The sequence below is a fragment of the Ranitomeya variabilis genome, chromosome 4 (genome assembly GCF_051348905.1).
Source record: "Ranitomeya variabilis isolate aRanVar5 chromosome 4, aRanVar5.hap1, whole genome shotgun sequence".
Lineage (NCBI taxonomy): Eukaryota > Metazoa > Chordata > Amphibia > Anura > Dendrobatidae > Ranitomeya > Ranitomeya variabilis.
In genome coordinates, this window is record NC_135235.1 from 286875132 (window position 1) to 286898094 (window position 22963).

A 22963-nucleotide genomic window follows, 5' to 3' on the forward strand; every position below is an offset into this window, starting at 1 on the left:
GAAATGCTGTGTCTCCAAGCACTGTCAAGACATATCAAATGTTGACAATGAACAAATTAATAAGGACAGTATCATCTGCAAGGAAACAACAAGTACATGAAAAAAACAAGACATACCAAAGCAAAATCGATGTCATGTAGGCACACAATTGACAAGGTGTACAAACAATTCATATATTGCAGTATACATAATAACCCCGGTATATTCTATAGAGGTTTTTACATTCTAAATTTAGATTAGACCTCTAGCTGTCAGATCTCCCAGCGGGATAACATGCCAGTCAGCCAGAGAGTAAAGCAAATCATGACAGCCCAGTGCAAGAAGACCAAAGAGATGGAATGAGAAGAGACAGTACCTCTGAACTGCTCGGGGGCCCAGGATGTCCAGGCTTCACACCCCATCGCTCGATAATACAAGGAATGGCATTTATTCAATTAAAAAAATTAAAAGAATACTACATTGAAGAAAACAACTAGGCATAAAAAAGTCTGAATTGATGTATTAAGAAAACTTCTGGGCGATGATATATCATTGGGCACCTGTGTGGGTTCTACAAAGTGAAGCTGCGCGCGCGCGCTCAGAGAGCTGTGCGGGCGCGCATGCTCAGAGCGCTGTGCGCTCGCGCGCGCATGCTCAGAGCGCTGTGCGCTCGCGCGCGCATGCTCAGAGCGCTGTGCGCTCGCGCGCGCATGCTCAGAGCATTCCCAAGTTCACAGGACTGACAGATTTGGGCCAGAAGGCAACAGAGCAGCTTGCAGTGTTAGGCCTGGGGGTCACACGAGTGTAGTTTCTTGCCTCCAAGAGAATCAGAACGAATATGCTAAGGACACAACCAGCAAATGCTGATCTCCGTTTGATCTGTGTCCGCTTGGTGTGATCCGATTCTCTCAGATGAGAAGATGGAGGAAAAAAAAAACATTTCTCCATCTTCTCCATTCTGTGAGTCTGCATAAATCGAACTGCACTCGGACGTCATCCATGGTAAGTGCAGTCCGATAATTTCCATGCACCCATAGACTTGAATGGGCGTGTGCCATCCGACTTAGGCTGTGAATCGCAGTGTGCTGCTATTTTTTTTTTCTCATGCCAAATCGGTATGAGAAGAAAAAAAAAGAAAACCGCTGATCAGCGCTATCCAATAGTATGACATTGGTCCGAGTGTTATCCTATAAAATATCAGACAGCCCTCAACCGATGCATACGCCCTCAGGAAACGCTTGCGAGCTGCAGAAGAGGTAGAGGAAAAAAACTGTAACCAATTGCAAAAATGCCAAAAAGGATAAACATACAAATACTGTATTTCATATTAAAAGGGTTTACATATAGTCTTTCAGGTCTCATCTACATGGCATTTAAGAAAATATTTGTTTACTAGAACTGCAATGTTCTATTGTTTCCATATCAGTGTGACTATGACATTTTTAAAAAATGGACTCCAACTTGTCCCCATAAGAGGGGACTAAAACCATTGTATAAGTAACATTTTGCATGCTTTCCAGTGGACTCATAGAACACTAAGAATCCTTAAAACAGCTGATATTGGTCACAGGTTATGGATGGAGCGTTTACTCCTGGCACCCCAACTAGTCAGCTGTTTAAGCTCCAGAGGTGGCTTTTGGCAAACAATGAATACAGCCAAAACAGCAGCGCTGGTATAGCGGTGCTGCCGAGAAGAGCCACTCTGATATAGAGGTCGCAACTAGTGATAAGCTGACATGCTCGGATAAAGTGTTATCTTAGCATGCTCAGGCGTTATCCAAGTATCTTGGGCGTGCTCAGACAATATTTTCGAGACCCCACGGCTGCATGTCTTGCGGCGGAAGACAGCCGCAACAACACATGCAGCATTTGTCCAACAGCCTCACTTAGGCCTCATTCACACGTCCATGAATTTTTACCATCAGGGTTTTTCATGGATGAATAAAGAAATAAATAACAAATCTTCTCCCATACTGTACAATGTTAAACCAGGATGGCACAAGGATGCCATGCATTTTTTTTTAAAGACCAAGAGCCTTGTATTGACCCCTTTACATCTGTGCTGCGGGAAAAAACAGACATGTCTCCGTGTGGTTTGCAAAAAAAAAAAACCATGAAAAACCATGGACATGTGAACAGCACCCTAGATTATACTAGGAATATGATGCATCCATGAAAAAAAAAAAAAAGACGGCTACAACACGTACGTGCAACATGGACGCCTGAATGAGGCCTTACAGTAATTTGCAACCATACCTAAAAACATCTGCAGAATACGTTGGCACTGTATAAAGATCATTATTGACTAGCAATGTATTTGTTTACCACGTCTCCATTGTGATGTAGTAGACCAAATATTATACAGTTTATAGAAGGAAAAAAAAAAAAAAAAAAAAAATTATATATATATATATATATATATATACACACACATATATACAGACATACATACATACATACATACATACATATATACACACACACACACACACACACACACACACTACAGTGCAGTACAGACCACAAGTTTGGAACACCTTCTCATTTAAAGATTTTTCTGTATTTTCATGACTGACAATTGTACATTCAGACTGAAGGCATCAAAACTATGAATTAACACACGTGGAATTATATACTTAACAAAAAAGTGTGAAACAACTGACATTATGTCTTATATTCTAGGTTCTGCAAAGTAGCCACCTTTTGCTTTGATGACCGCTTTGCACACTCTTGGCATTCTCTTGATGAGCTTCAAGAGGTAGTCACCGGGAATGGTTTTCACTTCACAGGTGTGCCCTGTCAGGTTTAATAAATGGGATTTCTTGCCTTATAAAAGGGGTTGGGACCATCAGTTGTGTTGTGCAGAAGTCTGGTGGATACACAGCTGATAGACCTACTGAATAGACTGTTAGAATTTGTATTATGACCAGAAAAAAGCAGCCAAGTAAAGAAAAACGAGTGGCCATCATTACTTTAAGAAATGAAGGTCAGTCAGTCCGAAAAATTAGGAAAACTTTGAAAGTCCTTCAAGATTGTTGGAAGACCATTCCCAGTGACTACCTCTTGAAGCTCATCAAGAGAATGCCAAGAGTGTGCAAAGTAGTCATCAAAGCAAAAGGTGGCTACTTTGCAGAACCTAGAATATAAGACATATTTTCAGTTGTTTCACACTTTTTTGTTAAGTATATAATTCCACATGTGTTAATTCATAGTTTTGATGCCTTCAGTGTGAATGTACAATTTTCATAGTCATGAAAATACAGAAAAATCTTTAAATGATAAGGTGTGTCCAAACAGTGTGTGTGTGTGTGTGTGTGTGTGTGTGTGTGTGTGTGTGTGTGTGTGTGTGTGTGTGTGTGTGTGTGTGTGTGTGTGTGTGTGTGTGTGTATATATATATATATATATATATATATATATATATATATATATATTTATTTATTTTAATATTACGGTGGTAATGCAATAAAGAACGTTGCTCATGAATCTACAGCTTTTGGAGTCAAAACGTAAAGATCGGCACCACTTGTAGAAGTATTTGCATACCAAGACATTGAAAAGTACAGTGTCTTCAAAGCCATACAAGTACACAATCCCCCACATGACTAGTGAACCTACAAGTATAATACATCCAGACTTCTTATAGCTTTTGAAATCAAACATTGTACTTTTAAATTGGTATAAATGAAAAAAAAAAAAACACATTAAAAAGCCATTGACAAGGATGAATTGCAAAGGTGGTCATGCAGTGAGGGAGATCACTGCACAATGGCATGTGCGTGACCTTGGAATAACGGATGAAAGGTTTATTGGGATTTAAAAAAAATAAAAAAAAGCAATTAAAAAAAAAATGGAATCTTAACCTGTTGAATAAACAATTATCAAAATTAAAATAAAAAAAAAGAAGAAGTCTTATAAAATTAGAGAAACCTTAATCTAAACTTAAGCAAATATTGTAGCCATGTCCGAGGTGACCAATATAGGTGCATGGCTCGTAGCAAGCAACAAAACTAGTCGGATCATCATCAGCAAAATGGATAATCAATACCAAAGAAACACTGAGCACAGCACCCAAAACCAATACCCAAGAGAAACATGAAAACTACCCACAACTCAGACCAAAGTCGATGGCCATTACAAAGATACAATATCTAAAACACGATAAGCCCCGATGCAGACGCCCGATGAATGTGATAATGATGAATTATGACCGTCTCCTTGAACCTTCCCAACGTTTCCTCACTCCTGCTTAGTCCTTGATATAAGCCAGTTCCGTTCTATTGAACCTGCTCAATGGTCCATGACCATGGTCCTTCTTTCTGCCTCTCATTAAAGTGTGACCCCCCTTTACAAAGACCGAATTGGTGGTTCAGCATTCGGCAAGGATCAAAATTTAGGAGTGGTTGGCTTGACGTTCCATCATCCATGCCAGACATAAAAGACGTAACAAGCCGGTGTGTTGGCAAGCAGAGAAATCGGGGGCCCTAATCCAGATTACATAGGGAAGCCATGAAGAGAGAAAAAAAAAAAAAAAAACACCATTGTGCCTAGTCAGGTTCATATATAATTCTCTGACTAGCAGATTGATAAACAGAATTAGTATCTCACTGCAGAAGCAGCCGCGGTATTTAGAGAATAAGCAGCATATATGTGGATGATTCATGCGAATAACGTACGCAGGAGCGGTGGATGTACCAAATACCCTCATATCTTACCAAGGAGCGAAGCCAAGTGAGAAAGTATCTGCGGATAAATTAACCAAGCAAAGCAACTAATCATGACAGCAGAGTCTTAACGTAAGAAAATCTCTCCCCGGAAGACAAACTTAAAGCATCGTTTCAATAGCGGACTAATCAACTCGCTATGTAACGGAATCCAAGTGTTTGCTTATATGCAGCACTGCAGAACATTACAGAGAAACCATGCACTTGAACAGGTCATAAAAATCCCTTTAAAAAAAGAAGAGGAGAAAGGCAAAAATGCAATGTCTGAATAGGAAAGAGCAAATTCCTATTACGGTAGTTACCGGGTAATCTAGCGATGATGATCTCGGTGTATTAGGATACAATGGCTTCCTATTAGTTACCGGGTAATCTAGCGATGATGATCTCGGTGTACTAGGATACAATGGCTTCCTATTAGTTACCGGGTAATCTAGCGATGGTTATCTCCGTGTACCTGGAAAGAGAGGCCCTTGGTAACATACCGTCAGATTTCTTGGGATACATTCCTTGCTTTGAATATTCCTTATCGACAGCATCCCTTTTCCATTGCAATCCTCTGTGACATCTTCTCAGTGACAAATCTTATTCCAATCTTTCACCCTTGGCTCAGCGATAATGCAGTAAGGTCCACAGGCATGCAGGAGACCAGCAGTATGTTCATGTGTGGTAGCAATCTACGTTGCAAAGCAAGAACTGAAGGCACAGCAGCTACAGAGGCGGAATGCTGACTTCTCTGCATCACACACACACAGCAATGCATCAGCTGACAGCTTGCAAGCTTCATTTACACACATATGGAAGCTTTATCTTTCATCATTCATAATAAAATGATTTTTTTTTCTGCATGCTACATTTGAAGGATGTATGAAAAAGAAAAAAAAAAAAAAAAAAAATGAATATCCCTCCAACCCCCTTATCACCCTCCCTTCTCCTATTCCTTTCCTATATCACTAGACATCAAGGACAAAAGGCAGAATCAGAGCTTGGACATGACAAGCAAGGCAAGACATGGAAAATGCAAACATTTCATTGTGGGCTGATCAGAGACGGCACAACCTCTTCCCATTTCTCTGCCTCATGTATCCAGGCACGGGTGGCTCTATATCCCCAGGAGAGACTATGGAACAGCTGAGGCAGGGAAGAAAACATGGTCTGGATATGCCACAGACACATATATACTCCAAACATTCACATCCGGGCAGTATGAACTTTACAAGTCCGACGGATGCAAGATCGATCCACAAAAAAAAACAAACAATAAAACACCTAAAATTCTGCATCAAATTCCATTCAGCCCAAAAGAAAGAAAGAAAAGCTACTGGATACAATGCAAATGTCTCAGCCGCTACAATGATACATATGTTATAAACAAAACATGAGAATGATAAATAAACATTACCGGTGTGATAAACACACCACAAGTGCAATTATCTCTGACATTCATGTAATAACGCGTTCTATATGGGTCACGATCACATTACAAAACCCCTATAATAAAAAAAAAAAGTAAAAAAAGGTAAGAAAAAAAAAAAAAAAAGATCCAGACAGGAAGGCGTTAATCAGATCATCCCAGGACATGGTGGGTTAACCGTATGCATTTCATTACGGAGGAAACCAAAATGAAGTTTCAATATATATCCGGTACAATATTAATAAAAAAAAACAAAAAACTATATAGAGCAGAAGACAATGAGGATGGAACAGACAGAGGGAGAATTATCACCTTTAAAGTGATGCATACATCCAAAAGTAACAGCTGGTGCATTGTTTGAGCATCTCCGCCGGTGTCGATATTAAAGACCCCATAGGCAAGCAGCTCCCCACCTATCTCCTCCCCCTCTCTCCCTCCGTATGAAGGTAAAGGACAGCCAGTGCTGAGGCGACAAAAGGCTTTTTCTGTGCACCAGGAACTACAGCGAGCGAGATGCTCATAGGCGGTGGGCGGGATGTTCAGTGCCAGCTATTACACTGTCTGCAGGGCCCTGACACACACACACAGGGCACCACATCCCTGGGAGACTCACATGTAGGAAAACATTATTACACTGGGTCCGCCGAACACTATTAGCTTGCGTAAATTGGTGCATGAAATGGAAGAAGTGACACAAGTGAAAAGAACTGTAACACTGAGATCCTTTCAGTAGCAGGCCAAAACGAGAAAAAAAAAAAAAGAAGCAGCAAACCCAGCGATTAAATAGAAGCTGGGCATGGCAGACTGGCACTGCCAAGAAGGTGGCGAAATGTTCAGACAAACATCCTCCTTCCTGGGATGTGCAGAAAGGATCGCACCGCGTCATCCAACAGCTGTAGCCACAACATGTATTTATAAAGCACGGTTACTAAAGAAAATAAACATCCCCCCCAACTAAAATAAAACCGTCGCTACGTGAATGTACAGATTTACTGCCAATACGTGGACAGTACTAAAAAGGTAAAGCCAGGACAAACCGTGGTATGGAGAAAAACAGGATCGGACAGCTGAAAATATACCGACTAGAACTAGAGAACATACACCCATGGTCAGCTCTCATTATTCTATTATCACGGCAGGTATGGAGGAGGTTTACACAGAGGGGACAAGGATGACAACGTGTTTTATAAGGGATTTCCACCCTCTCCTGCAATTCACAAATGATCCGAATGTGTTCTTTAAAGGGAATCTGTCAGCAGAAATTCACACCCCAATCTATTTATACGCACACGTAGCTCTTTCAAAGACAAGTCCAGGAATATCTGCATATAAATAGTCTGTTCCTTTGTTACTGAGAAAACAGCGTTTCAATGGACACGTAAATGAGGTGAAGAGCTATTTGAAGATCTGCAACCTCTGTCACTCCAGCTCTATTGTAATAACAGCGCTGTCTCCTCCTGCTTAACGGACGACCTCTATACCGTGTGGTTTTAGGTAAAGGATCTGTCAGTCAAGCAGGAGGCAACACTGGGCTGGAGAGCTGGAGTGACAGAGGCTTCCAATCTACCCGAGTTCTTCAGCCTCATTTGCATACCAATTCAAACACTGATTTCTCAGTAATGGAGGAATGGACTGGACATGTAAAGGTATTGCTGGACTAGTTTTTGAAAGTGCTACATGCATAGAAATAGTTTGGGGTGTGAAATTCTGCTGACAGATTCCCTTTAAATATGGACTTAGCAGTTTTGCTAATTTTGAACTTAATCTTTTCATGTGTTCTCTTTGCATTGATACATATTGCAGACTATTGCTTTAGACCTTTTTGTCTAGTAGGATAATTACTTTTACAGTCAGGTGTATAACATACAGCACACTATACTTCGTGCCTTCTCGGCCTCTTGACGCATCCTGCCTGATGAAGGGTCTCTGGACCAAAAACACTGCATGTAATGAAGAAGAGTTACAATAGCGGAGATTTTGTTGGGTCTGGAATTTTTCAATAAATTTATGATTGAGATAAACGTGCAAAACTCGGGGGTGCTGTTCTACAAGATAGGTGGGGGCGTTAAAGATGAAGCTGCTGGAAGGGATGTAACAGAATGGGAGCAGATGACTTACGTTTAAAGGGCCACTCCAGCTGTTTTTGCCGTTTGTTTGTTTTTTAGCGCTGAAGTGGTGTTGTAAACCATTTTTTTAACGATTAAACTATACATCTGCTACATTGTGTTAGAAAAAAAAATTCCTTTCCCCCCCCACCCCCCACAAATTGACAACACTTTTTACATTTTAAATGTATAAGGTCCGTAAAATAAACCCTGGCAATTTGTCCCTTTGACAAAACACCAGAAGAAAACCCTACCTAGCCAAACCAGCTGCTGTCATCCGCCTCTGCAGAGATGCAGCTTTGTGTTAGCACAACATTGTTATTCATTGTCATTTGCAAAGAGATTATTTGCAATTTTTTTTCTCTTTTTTGTTTGTTTCCTAAAGGCCCCAAGATGCCAGCCATGCACAAGGAAGAGAAAAACAAAACAAAAAAAAAAACAAACCAAAAAAAAACAAAACAGAAAAACCAAAACAACAATTGAACAAGCAGTGCTTGTTTACCCCTTCACCACTAAAATAACATTTTGGAAATTGAGGTGAGATGTACACAAAGCGTCAATATACAGATATGTAATTAAAAATACGCGAATCACCAGAGTCCGTCATCCATTTTATCCCGCACCACCCTTACAGTAGACGTATCACTATATAAAGCAGCCAGCATGTTATTTATGGCAAAATTATCAAATTTAATTCATTATTAATGATGTTCTGTTCCCACAATGCTGCATTAGCAGACATGTAGACGGGCCTGCTCATGAGCTAAATGTCTAAATGCCGACCGTGCTGCCATTACTGTAAATTACAAGCAGATTAGCGCAGAATAAGGCGGCATATACCCGGACAAAAAAAATAAAAAATAAATAATTATCCACAATAGGCGGCATAAATAACGGGTACATCAGATGTTGATTTAACCGAGATATTCATTTACACACATGAGACAATAGCCTTCTGTGGCTGAAGATTATTAATGGTTATTGAATATTGTCATATTTCAAACGCATCACTTAATAAAAAAAAAAAATATATATATATATATATATATATATATATATATATATATATATATATATATCTATAATATAACGCTGGGAGCGTCACTCTGTCCGAAGCCTTTATAGACTGCGCAAGCGCCGGCGCAGTCTGGACCCCACAGAGCGACGCTCCCAGGAGATCGCGGTATGCGTAAGCGCTGAACGCACACCGCGATCTCCAACAGAGAAACAGGGACGAGCCACACAGAAAATCTGTCCTCCTGGTGCCGGAAAAGGGGCCTGCGCAGTCCGCGCTTTCCAACGCCATTTTCTTGAAGACACACTGCAATGTGTCTTCAAGAAAATGGCGCCGGAAAGCGCGGACTGCGCAGGCGCCGATTCCGGGAGCAGGGGGATATTCATGGCCCGGAATGGCGTCGGTGGTACGGGACAGGTAAGTATACTCACCCTCCGCAAGTAACAAATTGCTGTGCCATGAGGCTGTGGCACTTCATGCCACAGCTATTTGTTACTTACGCCACTTACGTCCACAGCCTCCGCACCCAGCACAGCCACGCACAGCCGCCGCACCCAGCACAGCCACGCACAGCCGCCCACAGCCACGCACAGCCGCCCACAGCCACACACAGCCGCCGCACCCAGTACAGCCGCCCACAGCCGCCGCACCCACCAGAGCCACCGCACCCAGCACAGCCACGCATAGCCGCTGCACCCAGCACAGCCGCCCACAGCCACGCACAGGCGCCTACAGCCACGCACAGCCACCGCACCCAGCACAGCCACGCACAGCCACACACAGCCGCCGCACCCAGTACAGCCGCCGCACCCAGCACAGCCACCCACAGCCGCCGCACCCACCACAGCCACCGCACCCAGCACAGCCACGCACAGCCGCCGCACCCAGCATAGCCGCTGCACCCAGCACAGCCACGCACAGGCGTTTACAGCCACGCACAGCCACCGCACCCAGCACAGCCGCCGCACCCAGCACAGCCACGCACAGCCGCCGCACCCAGCACAGCCGCCGCACCCAGCACAGCCGCCCACAGCCGCCGCACCCAGCACAGCCGCCGCACTCAGCACAGCCGTCCACAGCCGCCGCACCCAGCACAGCCACGCACAGCTGCCCACAGCCACGCACAGCCGCCTAGAGCCACGCACAGCCGCCGCACCCAGCACAGCCGCCGCACCCAGCACAGCCGCCCACAGCCACGCACAGCCGCCGCACCCAGCACAGCCGTCCACAGCCGCCGCACCCAGCACAGCCACGCACAGCCTCCTACAGCCACGCACAGCCGCCTACAGCCACGCACAGCCGCCGCACCCAGCACAGCCACGCACAGCCGCCCACAGCCACGCACAGCCGCCTACAGCCACGCACAGCCGCCTACAGCCACGCACAGCCGCCGCACCCAGCACAGCCACGCACAGCCGCCGCACCCAGCACAGCCGCCGCACCCAGCACAGCCACGCACAGCCGCCGCACCCAGCACAGCCGCCGCACCCAGCACAGCCACGCACAGCCGCCGCACCCAGCACAGCCGCCGCACCCAGCACAGCCACGCACAGCCGCCGCACCCAGCACAGCCGCCGCACCCAGCACAGCCACGCACAGCCGCCGCACCCAGCACAGCCGCCGCACCCAGCACAGCCACGCACAGCCGCCGCACCCAGCACAGCCGCCGCACCCAGCACAGCCACGCACAGCCGCCGCACCCAGCACAGCCGCCGCACCCAGCACAGCCACGCACAGCCGCCGCACCCAGCACAGCCACGCACAGCCACGCACAGGCGTTTACAGCCACGCACAGCCGCCGCACCCAGCACAGCCACGCACAGCCGCCGCACCCAGCACAGCCGCCGCACCCAGCACAGCCGCCGCACCCAGCACAGCCGCCGCACCCAGCACAGCCGCCCACAGCCACGCACAGCCGCCGCACCCAGCACAGCCGCCACAGCCGCCCACAGCCGCCGCACCCAGCACAGCCGCCCACAGCCGCCGCACCCAGCACAGCCGCCCACAGCCGCCGCACCCAGCACAGCCGCCCACAGCCGCCGCACCCAGCACAGCCGCCGCACCCAGCACAGCCGCCCACAGCCGCCCGCACCCAGCACAGCCGCCGCACCCAGCACAGCCGCCCGCACCCAGCACAGCCGCCGCACCCAGCACAGCCGCCCGCACCCAGCACAGCCGCCCGCACCCAGCACAGCCGCCCAGAGCCACGCACAGCCGCCGCACCCAGCACAGCCGCCCGCACCCAGCACAGCCGCCCGCACCCAGCACAGCCGCCCGCACCCAGCACAGCCGCCCGCACCCAGCACAGCCGCCCGCACCCAGCACAGCCGCCCGCACCCAGCACAGCCGCCACAGCCGCCCACAGCCGCCGCACCCAGCACAGCCGCCCACAGCCGCCGCACCCAGCACAGCCGCCCACAGCCGCCCGCACCCAGCACAGCCGCCGCACCCAGCACAGCCGCCCGCACCCAGCACAGCCGCCGCACCCAGCACAGCCGCCCGCACCCAGCACAGCCGCCCGCACCCAGCACAGCCGCCCAGAGCCACGCACAGCCGCCGCACCCAGCACAGCCGCCCGCACCCAGCACAGCCGCCCGCACCCAGCACAGCCGCCCGCACCCAGCACAGCCGCCCGCACCCAGCACAGCCGCCCGCACCCAGCACAGCCGCCCGCACCCAGCACAGCCGCCACAGCCGCCCACAGCCGCCGCACCCAGCACAGCCGCCCACAGCCGCCGCACCCAGCACAGCCGCCCACAGCCGCCCGCACCCAGCACAGCCGCCGCACCCAGCACAGCCGCCCGCACCCAGCACAGCCGCCCGCACCCAGCACAGCCGCCCGCACCCAGCACAGCCGCCCGCACCCAGCACAGCCGCCCGCACCCAGCACAGCCGCCCGCACCCAGCACAGCCGCCCGCACCCAGCACAGCCGCCCGCACCCAGCACAGCCGCCCGCACCCAGCACAGCCGCCCGCACCCAGCACAGCCGCCCGCACCCAGCACAGCCGCCCGCACCCAGCACAGCCGCCCGCACCCAGCACAGCCGCCCGCACCCAGCACAGCCGCCCGCACCCAGCACAGCCGCCCGCACCCAGCACAGCCGCCCGCACCCAGCACAGCCGCCCGCACCCAGCACAGCCGCCCGCACCCAGCACAGCCGCCCGCACCCAGCACAGCCGCCCGCACCCAGCACAGCCGCCCGCACCCAGCACAGCCGCCCGCACCCAGCACAGCCGCCCGCACCCAGCACAGCCGCCCGCACCCAGCACAGCCGCCCGCACCCAGCACAGCCGCCCGCACCCAGCACAGCCGCCCGCACCCAGCACAGCCGCCCGCACCCAGCACAGCCGCCCGCACCCAGCACAGCCGCCCGCACCCAGCACAGCCGCCCGCACCCAGCACAGCCGCCCGCACCCAGCACAGCCGCCCGCACCCAGCACAGCCGCCCGCACCCAGCACAGCCGCCCGCACCCAGCACAGCCGCCCGCACCCCGCACAGCCGCCCGCACCCCGCACAGCCGCCCGCACCCCGCAAAGCCGCCCGCACTCCGCACAGCCGCCCGCACTCCGCACAGCCGCCCGCACTCCGCACAGCCGCCCGCACTCCGCACAGCCGCCCGCACTCCGCACAGCCGCCCGCAATGATAGGGGTGCAGGATGGAGCAGCACGTGATAGGATGGGGGCGCAGGATGGGAGCACATGACAGGATGCGGATGCAGGATGGAGCAGCACATGACACGGTGGAGCAGCACATGACAGGATGGGGCGCAGGATGGAGCAGCACATGGCACGGTGGAGCAGCACATGACAGGATGGGGATGCAGGATGGAGCAGCACATGACAGGATGGGAGAGCAAGATGGGAGCAGCACATACCAGGATGGAGACCATATACCAATATAAATGCTCGCCACCCGGGCGTAGAACGGGTTCAATAGCTAGTATATATTTTTTTTTTTTTTTTTTTTTTTTTTTTTGCTAATGAATGTTTAGGATTTTCGAACACAGGTCCCTCTAAGTGGTTCGGACACAAAAAAAAGAGAAAAAAAAAAAAGGGCACCCAAAATGTACCGTATTTGGCTAGGATAGGAGTTGCAGATCCAACAGCAAATATTTAATTCCCCTGCAGTGCCACCACAAGGAAAAATAAGGCATTACATCATAGCCATTCAAATCAATAGGTTCTCCTTGCACTATGTGGATACTTTGAGTCCTCCAAATTAAAAAAGATGTACAAAAAATGTTTTTGCAAAGTATCGAACGCACTTAGAAAATTTTAACTATGTGAAAACCAAGCTAAAACTAAGGCATTTAAAAATGTTCATATTGCACCAGAGCTTGTTTCTTAGGCTAAAAACTGTTACTGTATTAAAACCCATGACAATTGACGTATAGACTGCTGCATGTTTAAAATGGCATTTACCTGAAGATTACGGCTTTTATTTATTTTATTTTTTCTTTACATGTCCCCTTTTATACATTTTCACACTTCTCTCTAGAGCAGTTATTCCAATTTTTAGTGAAATATAGTGTTGGTGCACAAGATAGGTTCCCCAAACCAGTAAGCATATAATAAATAATTTGGCACTCAACTTATTTGTGGCTGTTGCTTTGAAATGAGTTTTTTATTGCAGTGCAAAATAAACGTTTTGGTCAAAACGAGACCTTCTTCAGTAAACTGCGTTTAGATATTTTACAAAAGGAACAATAATAAGATACATAACCATGTGTACAACAGAAGGTACAACAAGCAAAAACACAAAATATAAAGTAAATCTCATATCAAATAGGTGTGTTGTGGTGAAGGTGAGGGTAGGAAAAATGAGGAGAGGAAAGAGGGAGTATATTACATAACCGACTGCTCTAGTGGCCAAGAGGAGAATTTCACATTTGCTTTCAAATTTAGTGTGAATCTCGAAAATCTACCAAAGGTCTCTACAAGATCTAATATCCCTGGTAAATCCCTTTCTACATCCGCAATATAGAGTATAATAATATCATCTGCAACGTATGAAGCCCCGATCGTCATGTTACCTATTGTTATCCCTTCAAAAACTTCATGTTGTTCTATGTACCGCGCCAAAGGTTCCAGAGCCAGGTCAAATATAGGCGGTGACAGAGGGCACTCCCGACGCGTTTCCTTTTTCAAGTGGAAAATTTACCAAGAAACGCCCAGGAGTTTGAATTCTTGCTGTGGGGTTAGTAAATATTGCTTTTGTTACATTTCTTAAATTATCCACCAGACTGACTTTGTCCAATACCTACCTTACCAAATTCAATTATGTCACCTTATCAAATGCTTTCTCTGCATAGAACAAAACTAGAACTGGCCTACCCCCTCTGTCCTCTCCCTTATTTATTGCGTCTACAGTAGTGATGGGCGAACATGCTCGGATAACGTCTTATCGGATCATGCTCGCGTGTTAGAGTATTTTGGGTGTGCTCACATATTATGTTCGAGTCCCTGCAGCTGCATGATTTGCAGTCAACCTTAACACATTGTTGGTATTCCCTAACACACAGCCAATTCCCTTCATGCAGCTGCAGAGAATCGAACATAATATACGAGCGCGCCGAGATACTCAGATAACACCCGAGCATGCTCACATAACACGTTATCTGAGCATGTTCGCTCATCACTAGACTATAGTTAACAGTGTGAGACTTACATTCGTAACTGCACTTCTACTTTTCACAAAGCCAGCCTGTGATGATGGCGGTCCTAGTGTTGGGAGTATCTTTGCTAACCTATTTGACATAAGCTGGGACGTTATTTTGATATCCTGATTTATGAGGGAGATAGGTCTATAAGATGATGGGTCTCCTGCTTATCTTTCCACTTTTAAAAGTGTAAAAAGTTGAAAAAAATTTTTTTTAATAAAACACGATTCAACATAAAAGTGTAAAAAGCAACGAAAAAAAAAATTGTAAAAAGTTGCACATTTTTAAACAAATTTATGAACGTCCAAAAGGATAGGTGGAGACTGGAATAAACGCTGCACTAATTGGCGATTTGCAGGTTAGGTTTACTCTATAAATATCAGTGGGTGACTGATGCTCATCCAGGCACTAAAGGCCAACTGCACAATAAGGAATCCACCCAGTGTCAGGCGGGAGGATGCCGGATGCACCTGCTCAGCAAAGTAACAACAGTAATAAGGTAAAATGCTGTCAGACGGTTTACTTTCTCCCACGAATATAAAAGTCATGAGATTCAATGGGAAGTGACATGAATTGTCCTTTGTGCACAAGGGCAAACTGCCCCGAGATAAGGGCCAGCATATTCAGCTATTATAGGACCTGCAGGTAGCAATTTATAGATCGCAGCTGTGGATTTCCAGTAGGAGTGAATGGAGTTGCAGCTGTAAAACTTCAAAAACTGAAACTACAAACGTGATCAACAAATAAATTAATGGCCTATTGTGAGACGTCAGAAATATTTGCCATGATGAGCCCTTGCCATTTAGTTAATGATTTAAGAAAAAGAAATAAAAAAATTCCAAGAACCATCTTTTTACTTTGCAAGGTTTCTTGCCAATAATCATTGGGGCACATTCATACACCACTTTTATAATCAAAAGAGCTCTGGAATAAAATGAGAAAAATCTTAATATATTTGATGTATCTCGACACTCACCTCCAATTCTACATTTTTTTATTTATTTTTTTTTACAGTGTAATGTTTGGCAGTGAAGTGGCAAACATTGCACAGTTATGTGCAGTTGTCGCTTATGCACCAGATTTCAACTTTGTGGAGAGGTGGGAAAGCCTTGTAGTGTCTCAGGGAGGGCAGAAAAAAAATGGTCGATAGGAGAAAAAAAAACCCACGAAGGGTAGAAAAGTGCAGGACATTGCGTGAACTCAAATTTACATGACTTTACATTGCGATTCTTTTAATTTCAGCATTTGACTTCGGAAAAAAAAAAATTGTATTACACAGTACATTATGTTGGTCATTTTATATGGATTAATCTTAACAGGGCGGATTAGGTTTCTTTGTGATGTTTACAGGGACAGAAACTAAATATATATAAAAAATACATTATATAAGGACTAAAGTGTATTTATTAGGTCTTTTATGAAAAGTGCCAATTCCTTTCACAGCCTATTTAACCCCCTATTCCCAAGAAGGCTATGTGGTCTCTATCGTTTTGTCATGAGACACTTATGAAAAGTCAAGATCCTTATTAAAACATTGTGTTCAATGGGTTTTTCAGGATTATCACACCTCCTAATCTCATTGCTGATTCGCAAAAACTAGCCTTTGAAACTTGGCTGGTTGCATGGATTCCCTAGGGATGCTCTATTATTGTCTATGCAGAAATTAACACCAAGCCCATTACACTGTGACGTATATTCAACCCTCCTCAGGCGGACTCCTACACACTGTAAGCCACAGCCAGTTATACTAATAAACATCCCCTCCCTCCTCATTAAAGGGAATCGGTCACCCCAAAATTCGCCTATAAGCTAAGGCCACCGGCCTCAGGGGCTTATCTACAGCTTTCTGTAATGCTGTAGATAAGCCCCTGATGCCGGTGGCCTTAGCTTATAGGCGAGTTTTGGGGTGACAGACTCCCTTTAATTATATGGCAGACAGTAAAGGAAATTATGAACCCAAAATCAAGAGAACATTACTACACTTCCACTCCGATATTTCCTACTCCCTTGTTATTCGTCTCAATTGATGGCTGTCTTGGGCTTAGTAGACCCTCTGAGACATTGTAAGGGAAAAACAAAAGTTAGGCTTTAGAAAAACCAAGTGTGGAAAAAAGAGACCAGAACAATTGGGTTTTTTTTGCATTGAATTGGATCACTGCGGTTTCCACTTTTACAAAGGATTTTCTGCCTGGTTGCAGCCACCATCAGGGGAAGCTTCACAGCAAACGGCAGTACAGGTGAGCAGGTTTACAAAAAGCAGAGGTAATTTTCAGTAAATGATTACTTACTGTCTTCTCCTGGACAAGGCAAGCCCGGCTTTTCTGGAATGCTTGGAAATACTGGAAAACAAAAAAGGTATGTCAGACTTCTAGACCATGGAACAAGCAATACATAACGTAGGACTAGTGATGAACAAATGTGCTGGGATAAGGTGTTATCTCAGCATGCTCAGGTGCTAACAGTGTCTTTTGTGTGATCAAATAATATGTTCAAGTCCCCGCGGCTGCATGTCTCGCGGCTGTTAGGCACCATAACACACACAGGGACTGTATAACAAACAGACAATCCCTGCATGTGTTGCGGCTGTCTAACAGTGGCGACACATGCAGCCGCGGGGACTAGAACAGATTTTTCGACATTCAGTTCGCATCCGAGCATGGTCAGATAACACCGAGCACGCCCATCACTACATGAGACTAATCTTTCATCTCACATACAAAACAATGAATTTATCTGGTTACCTGACCAATTATAATTGGAGTTAAACAAAAAAAATAAGAGGTTGCTGCTGTGGGTCACTAGTATGCCAAAATCTCACAAGGAGGGGGGGTGAAAAGAGTAACAGCGACTGGTGCATGGTTTTTATGTGATTCACTTGTATTTGCATCAACAATAGCTGTGCGGGTCTCAGTCACATTGCACACTACTACCCCAAGGTCGCCAAATAGGAATTTAACAGGTAAGGCATCCCTAGTAAGTAGCCATTGTCAGATCACACCAAGGTCAAATTGCAGTTTTTCACTATTTGTCTGCCTACTCCTAACCTGGCCATGCACAACGGGGCATATTTATCAAGATAAATGCACCAGAATTCTAGAGTAAATTGGTGAAAAAACAAACAAACAAACAAAAAAAAAAAAAATACACACCACCATGGTCTTTCATGATGTATACCATGTGTGTTTTAGGCATTTTTTAAAGATTTGACTGACCAGGGGTCATAGTCTCAGAAACAAAACGTACAACAGAAAAGGGATGGAGAAGGCAACCTAAGAAGCAACACCATGAGCGAAAAAAATGCACCAATATTTTGCCATAAATTCCTGGCACAAAGTAAGCCAAGTGATAGGTGGAGAAAACAGATCTGTCAAGCATTATGAGCCACCGATAAATCCGGCCAATTTTAGAGATTACATTGCATAAGGCTTAGACAGAACAGATACTTATGCCCCAATGTGGTGGCCAAACACAAGGATATTGACCAACCAGAGGACTCTCCCCTGACTGTCGGAGGAATACAAGGATAGGCCTGTTGGATTTCAATATGCCTCATATGTCGCCACCTCCGGTGTTTTTCAGCAGTTGCTCTTAGCGGGGGAAGAAGGTGGGGAAAATAGTCGTCAGCCAGTTGTTCTTCACAACATATAACCTATATGCAGAGGATCACCTAATCTAGTCTTTTTAGCTCAGGACCTTTAGTAATTCAGAAGTTTTCCAACAATATATTTAGAAAAAGGTCACATTATCCTAAACCCACAGAATCGGCAATAACTTGCTGATCACCGAGACCCCAATAACCTTGAGAACGGTGCTCTGCAGACCACCATCGTGAATGGAGCACATGCTGGACTTCCGCATCTTTTTTTTTTTTTTTTTAAATCAGTAAGTTAGTCCCTATCCTGGTAATAGAGAAAAATGTACAATTCTGGAAATAACCTTGTAAAAACAGAAATTAGAAAAAAAAAAAAAAAAAACAACAAGTCACCCTTTCAAAAGTCGTTGTCATTTGTTTGGACTTATGTCCTCTAATGGATTCGTCACACTTCTATGTATCATGACAAGACGTAATACCACAAAAAAATAAGCATCTACACTATAGAACACGTCCCCAAAAAAAAGAATTGGTTTCAAATAAAAAATGAAAAACAGATGTTAATGTAAGGAAAAATGGCAATTTACTGCCAAATGGGTAACGGCACTTGAGCCGTTTCTTAAAGTTTCATTCCATTTGCGCCATCTTTAGAAATTCCGTTCAGACATGCTCCAACACTATTGATATATCGCCTCCATTGTGTATATTGTTTTCTGCTGCACAGTGAAAAGGCGCAAACACGGAGATGAGACTCGTCTGTAGAGCATGAACAGTGGTAATTACATATGCAGCAGATGTTGAACAATGCCAAAAGCAAAGAATAAATCGTCTCTCTGCAAAGAACATAAAGGACGTGTGGCAGGAAAAACAGGCTCCCAGCTCGACTGCGTGCCGAATGGATAATGAATCGTTCCTACACCAAAAAAAAGAAAAAAAAATGAAAATCTTTCCCTATATACTCCTTGTCAAAAGTCATCAATGCATTCACGGAGCACACGGCAATATTTTAAAATAAAACTTGTTGGTTTCTTCTTAACCACCTATGGTTCTCGCTTTTTCTCTACAAATACATTTTACAATGCCAAACCACAACCTGGATTTACTTTTAAAGTATTTCTCTCCGAAAAGGCATGAAATTCCACTTGTTGCTTCCTTTCTATAATTTTGACGATGACAAATTCAGCAGCTTTGAAGTATCTAATGATAATTTATGGCTGTGTAGAGAAAAATCGGTGGCGGGACATTGCTGATGCAAAGAGCAAATTGATCCTTCATTTTATGCATCACAAAACTTTTTATAATTATCAACTTTTCTGACAAACGTAATATATTTCAGACAGACGAATATGAAAAATTATTTGGAAACAACTATAGTCGAAGAGCTAGTTTGGACTTCTACATAAATTAAAACAGAAGTTGTGGGCATGTACAATGAATGAAAATTGTTCTCTAGCAGTCTTCCACTAGATCAAGGCTTCTGTATAATGCCATATTAAAAATAAAAAATGGCTTCAAATAATTCCTTTAATTTCTGTCTCTTAAAGCGTCAGAACAAAATCCTACCTCCTTCACAGACCTGAGGGAGAATACCCTACGCGGCCCAAAGTGTCCACAGCAAAACCATCCTCTGGCTCCCTAATCGACTAGTGTGATTAGAGAATGTGGAAATACTGGGCAATTAAGGGTGAAGTCAGACGGTGGAATAAACCAGACCGAGATCGGAACATACTGCATGGGCCGGCTGGCGGCCCTAATGACCAGAGCATAACAGCTACATAGGAATACAAGAAGGTGTCACGCTCGAGTCGGGAGAGCCGCAGGCCGGTCCGTGCTGTGTGTTCCCATCTCAGTCTGATTTGTACGGTTGTCTTCTTGCACCCTAACAAAAAGGGGCAAAAAATTATGCACACCGAGGGAGATTTACTAACTAAAATGCACGAGATTTTGCTGCACATCCCATGTACCACATTCATGAAGGGTTATAGATAATTTTTGGACCTCACTAAAAACTTGTGAAAGAAGGTTGGCAAAATATGCGAAAATTTACTAAAAGTGTGCTTCAGGTTTTTTTAGCTTCTAAACAGTAAGTCAACTAATCGATGGTGTAACTTTAAGACCAGACCCCAATATGCCTTAGACTAATATCATCCAAATCCACCGATATCTAAGAGTTTGGCATGGATTCTAATGGGTATGAGGGCTCTAACGGAGAAAAGGATCCGGCATGTACGATTTAAGACTACCAATTCTTTTTTGCGCTGTAAAAGATAAATCTGCTGCCACAGATTTCTGGCACCAGCTCTCTCACAGAACACAGGAATATTCGGCGAGACAGCTGCCGGCCAAACGTCCAACCAAACCATGATTTGGCCGACAGCCATCTAAAGTATATGGGGGACTTTAGACTAAATATTTTAAAAATATGCACCAGATTTATCATCCACCATGAGCCACTGTGATCAATTTGGTGCATTTTAAAATGGTCTAGTCTAAGCTTGCCCTGTCTTGGACATTGGATTAGTACACTTGTTTCTTTGTCTAAAATGCCATGGAAGAGCCCTACTCAACTGGGACTTCGCAAAAGAAGTCATGAAGGACCAGCCTCAAAGCAATAATAACGGATGTGGCACTTCCCCAAGAGCTACTGCACGGTCACCGAAGTCAGACCCCTAATGATCATACATTGATAGCGTATCCATAGGTCTAAACATGGCATTATTCACAAAACTTCATACTGTGTGTTGTAATGTGCCTTCAAGATACTGTAGGACATAAGTTGGGTTGTATAATACATGGAAGTCATATGACTGGTGCCATGTTTAGATCCATTTAGTGGGCCGACAAATACATCCTATGTATTGACCTGTCGCAACCTTGTGATTAACCCAACGACATGACTCCTGATGTTTTGCGTCATGTGTCTAACACCGTGTTTGGCCCATGGGTGCACTATACAGGACATATCAATGGTCCACACCATTGAACTGCGTAAAATCAGATATTTGAAAGAATAAACCAATACAGTAGGATAAATCTATATGGTGGCCACCAGATCTTATGTCAAGGTCAGTACAGAGTGCATCATACATCGAGCAAGTTACAAGGAATATAGAATTCACCCCTTGTGTAGTTTTACTTCTTGAAAAAAACGGTCCTGAAATTACTTTTTTTCCCTTTCTCAGCAATTCTGAAAGTGGATTCTTGTACAAGGACAGCAAAGAAAATTGCGACAAAAAGCTGATAAACATGGTCAAGTTTTCTGGACTAAATGTGTTAAATGTAGCGAGCTGTAACAAAGACGATTGTTTACCGTGAATGCTGAGTCCCTCCTCTTTATATATAGAATATAATCGGAAAGCTTCTTCCAGCTCCATCTGGGAGGATATAGTGCAGGGGTCGCCTGGTAGAAAAAGAAAATACATTTTATTTAACTGAAGGTCATAATCCGTTCAGCATGTAATGCACTACTCTATTCCAAGGGAAAGACATAACAGTTACATTTTCTCAATACTAGCGCGGAATCCAACAAGCAGTAATGAGAATAAGAGGGTCCTTGACCGACACGGTTAAAATAAATCAGCTAGCTTATAATTTTCTATATGAAGAACGTCCATCAAAAACGCAAATAATTTTGTCTGATACACTGGGGCAGATTTCCAAAAACTAACTTAAGAGAGTGCAAACATCATTTTAAGTCTTTCGAGTCTATCATAGTTGGGGAGTCGTTAGGTAGTAGACATTTAGTTGACCGCGCTGCTATATAGACAGTAGTTCCACGCTAGTAGATTTGCTTCTAGTAGTCTCTATTTACGGGATTTTGGTCTGTACCGTACACCTTCTCAAACCAAAACTGTATAGCAGCGCGGTCAGCTAAACATCCATCTCCTGACCGCTCTCCAATTTACATGCAGAAGAAGGTGGTCTTCTGTCCGCAGAACGGAATGCTGTAGATAACCACACTACGGGCATTTATTTATTTAGGTGAGCACCCACCCTCATCCCAATTTTACCTGCATCCTACAATAGTACCCTTATGTGCGATTGTCTCCCTCTTCTTAGTCTGTCATAGTGACTCCTGCCATTTCATAAATTTGGTGCATTTCTTGATTGTCTAAACCAAGTTTAGACCCCCTATATGTTGGCTTACTTTTCTCCCATCAAACGTCTTATCCTCTAAACATATTGCAGTCATCATAATATACGGAACCGTGTACTTACAATTGCTCATTCTGCCTTTCTACTCAGCTAATTCTTCTCTATGTAGAAAAGGAAAGTATCTTCCCTGCCTAATCATTCCCCTCTTCAAATCCTGACCCAGCGGCTCCCTCCCTGATGACTCATGCAGGGAAAAACAGAGAGAATTATACCATAAGGGTTGAAATGTAATAATTTTACTCGTAATTAGATGCAGGAAATATTGTGAATTTGCAACCAGACATTCTGAAGGATGCCATTGGGTGAAACCAGAATTAAAGGT

At 45.3% G+C, this 22963-nt stretch overlaps 1 protein-coding gene across 4 annotated transcripts in view; it reads right to left on the reverse strand.

Moving 5' to 3' along the window:
• PRKCZ (protein kinase C zeta) overlaps window positions 1–22963 on the reverse strand; it is a 208129-nt gene that overhangs the window by 151850 nt on the left and 33316 nt on the right. For 2 of the 4 annotated variants that reach the window (XM_077250091.1, XM_077250089.1), the window contains 2 exons: window positions 21797–21886; window positions 17183–17233 (listed from right to left, as the gene is read on the reverse strand). In XM_077250091.1, the coding sequence (XP_077106206.1) occupies window positions 17183–17233; window positions 21797–21886 (141 nt within the window). Of the gene's footprint in view, window positions 1–5183; window positions 5376–6424; window positions 6632–17182; window positions 17234–21796; window positions 21887–22963 lie in introns of those variants that run through there. The other 2 variants (XM_077250092.1, XM_077250093.1) reach the window with 2 other exon arrangements.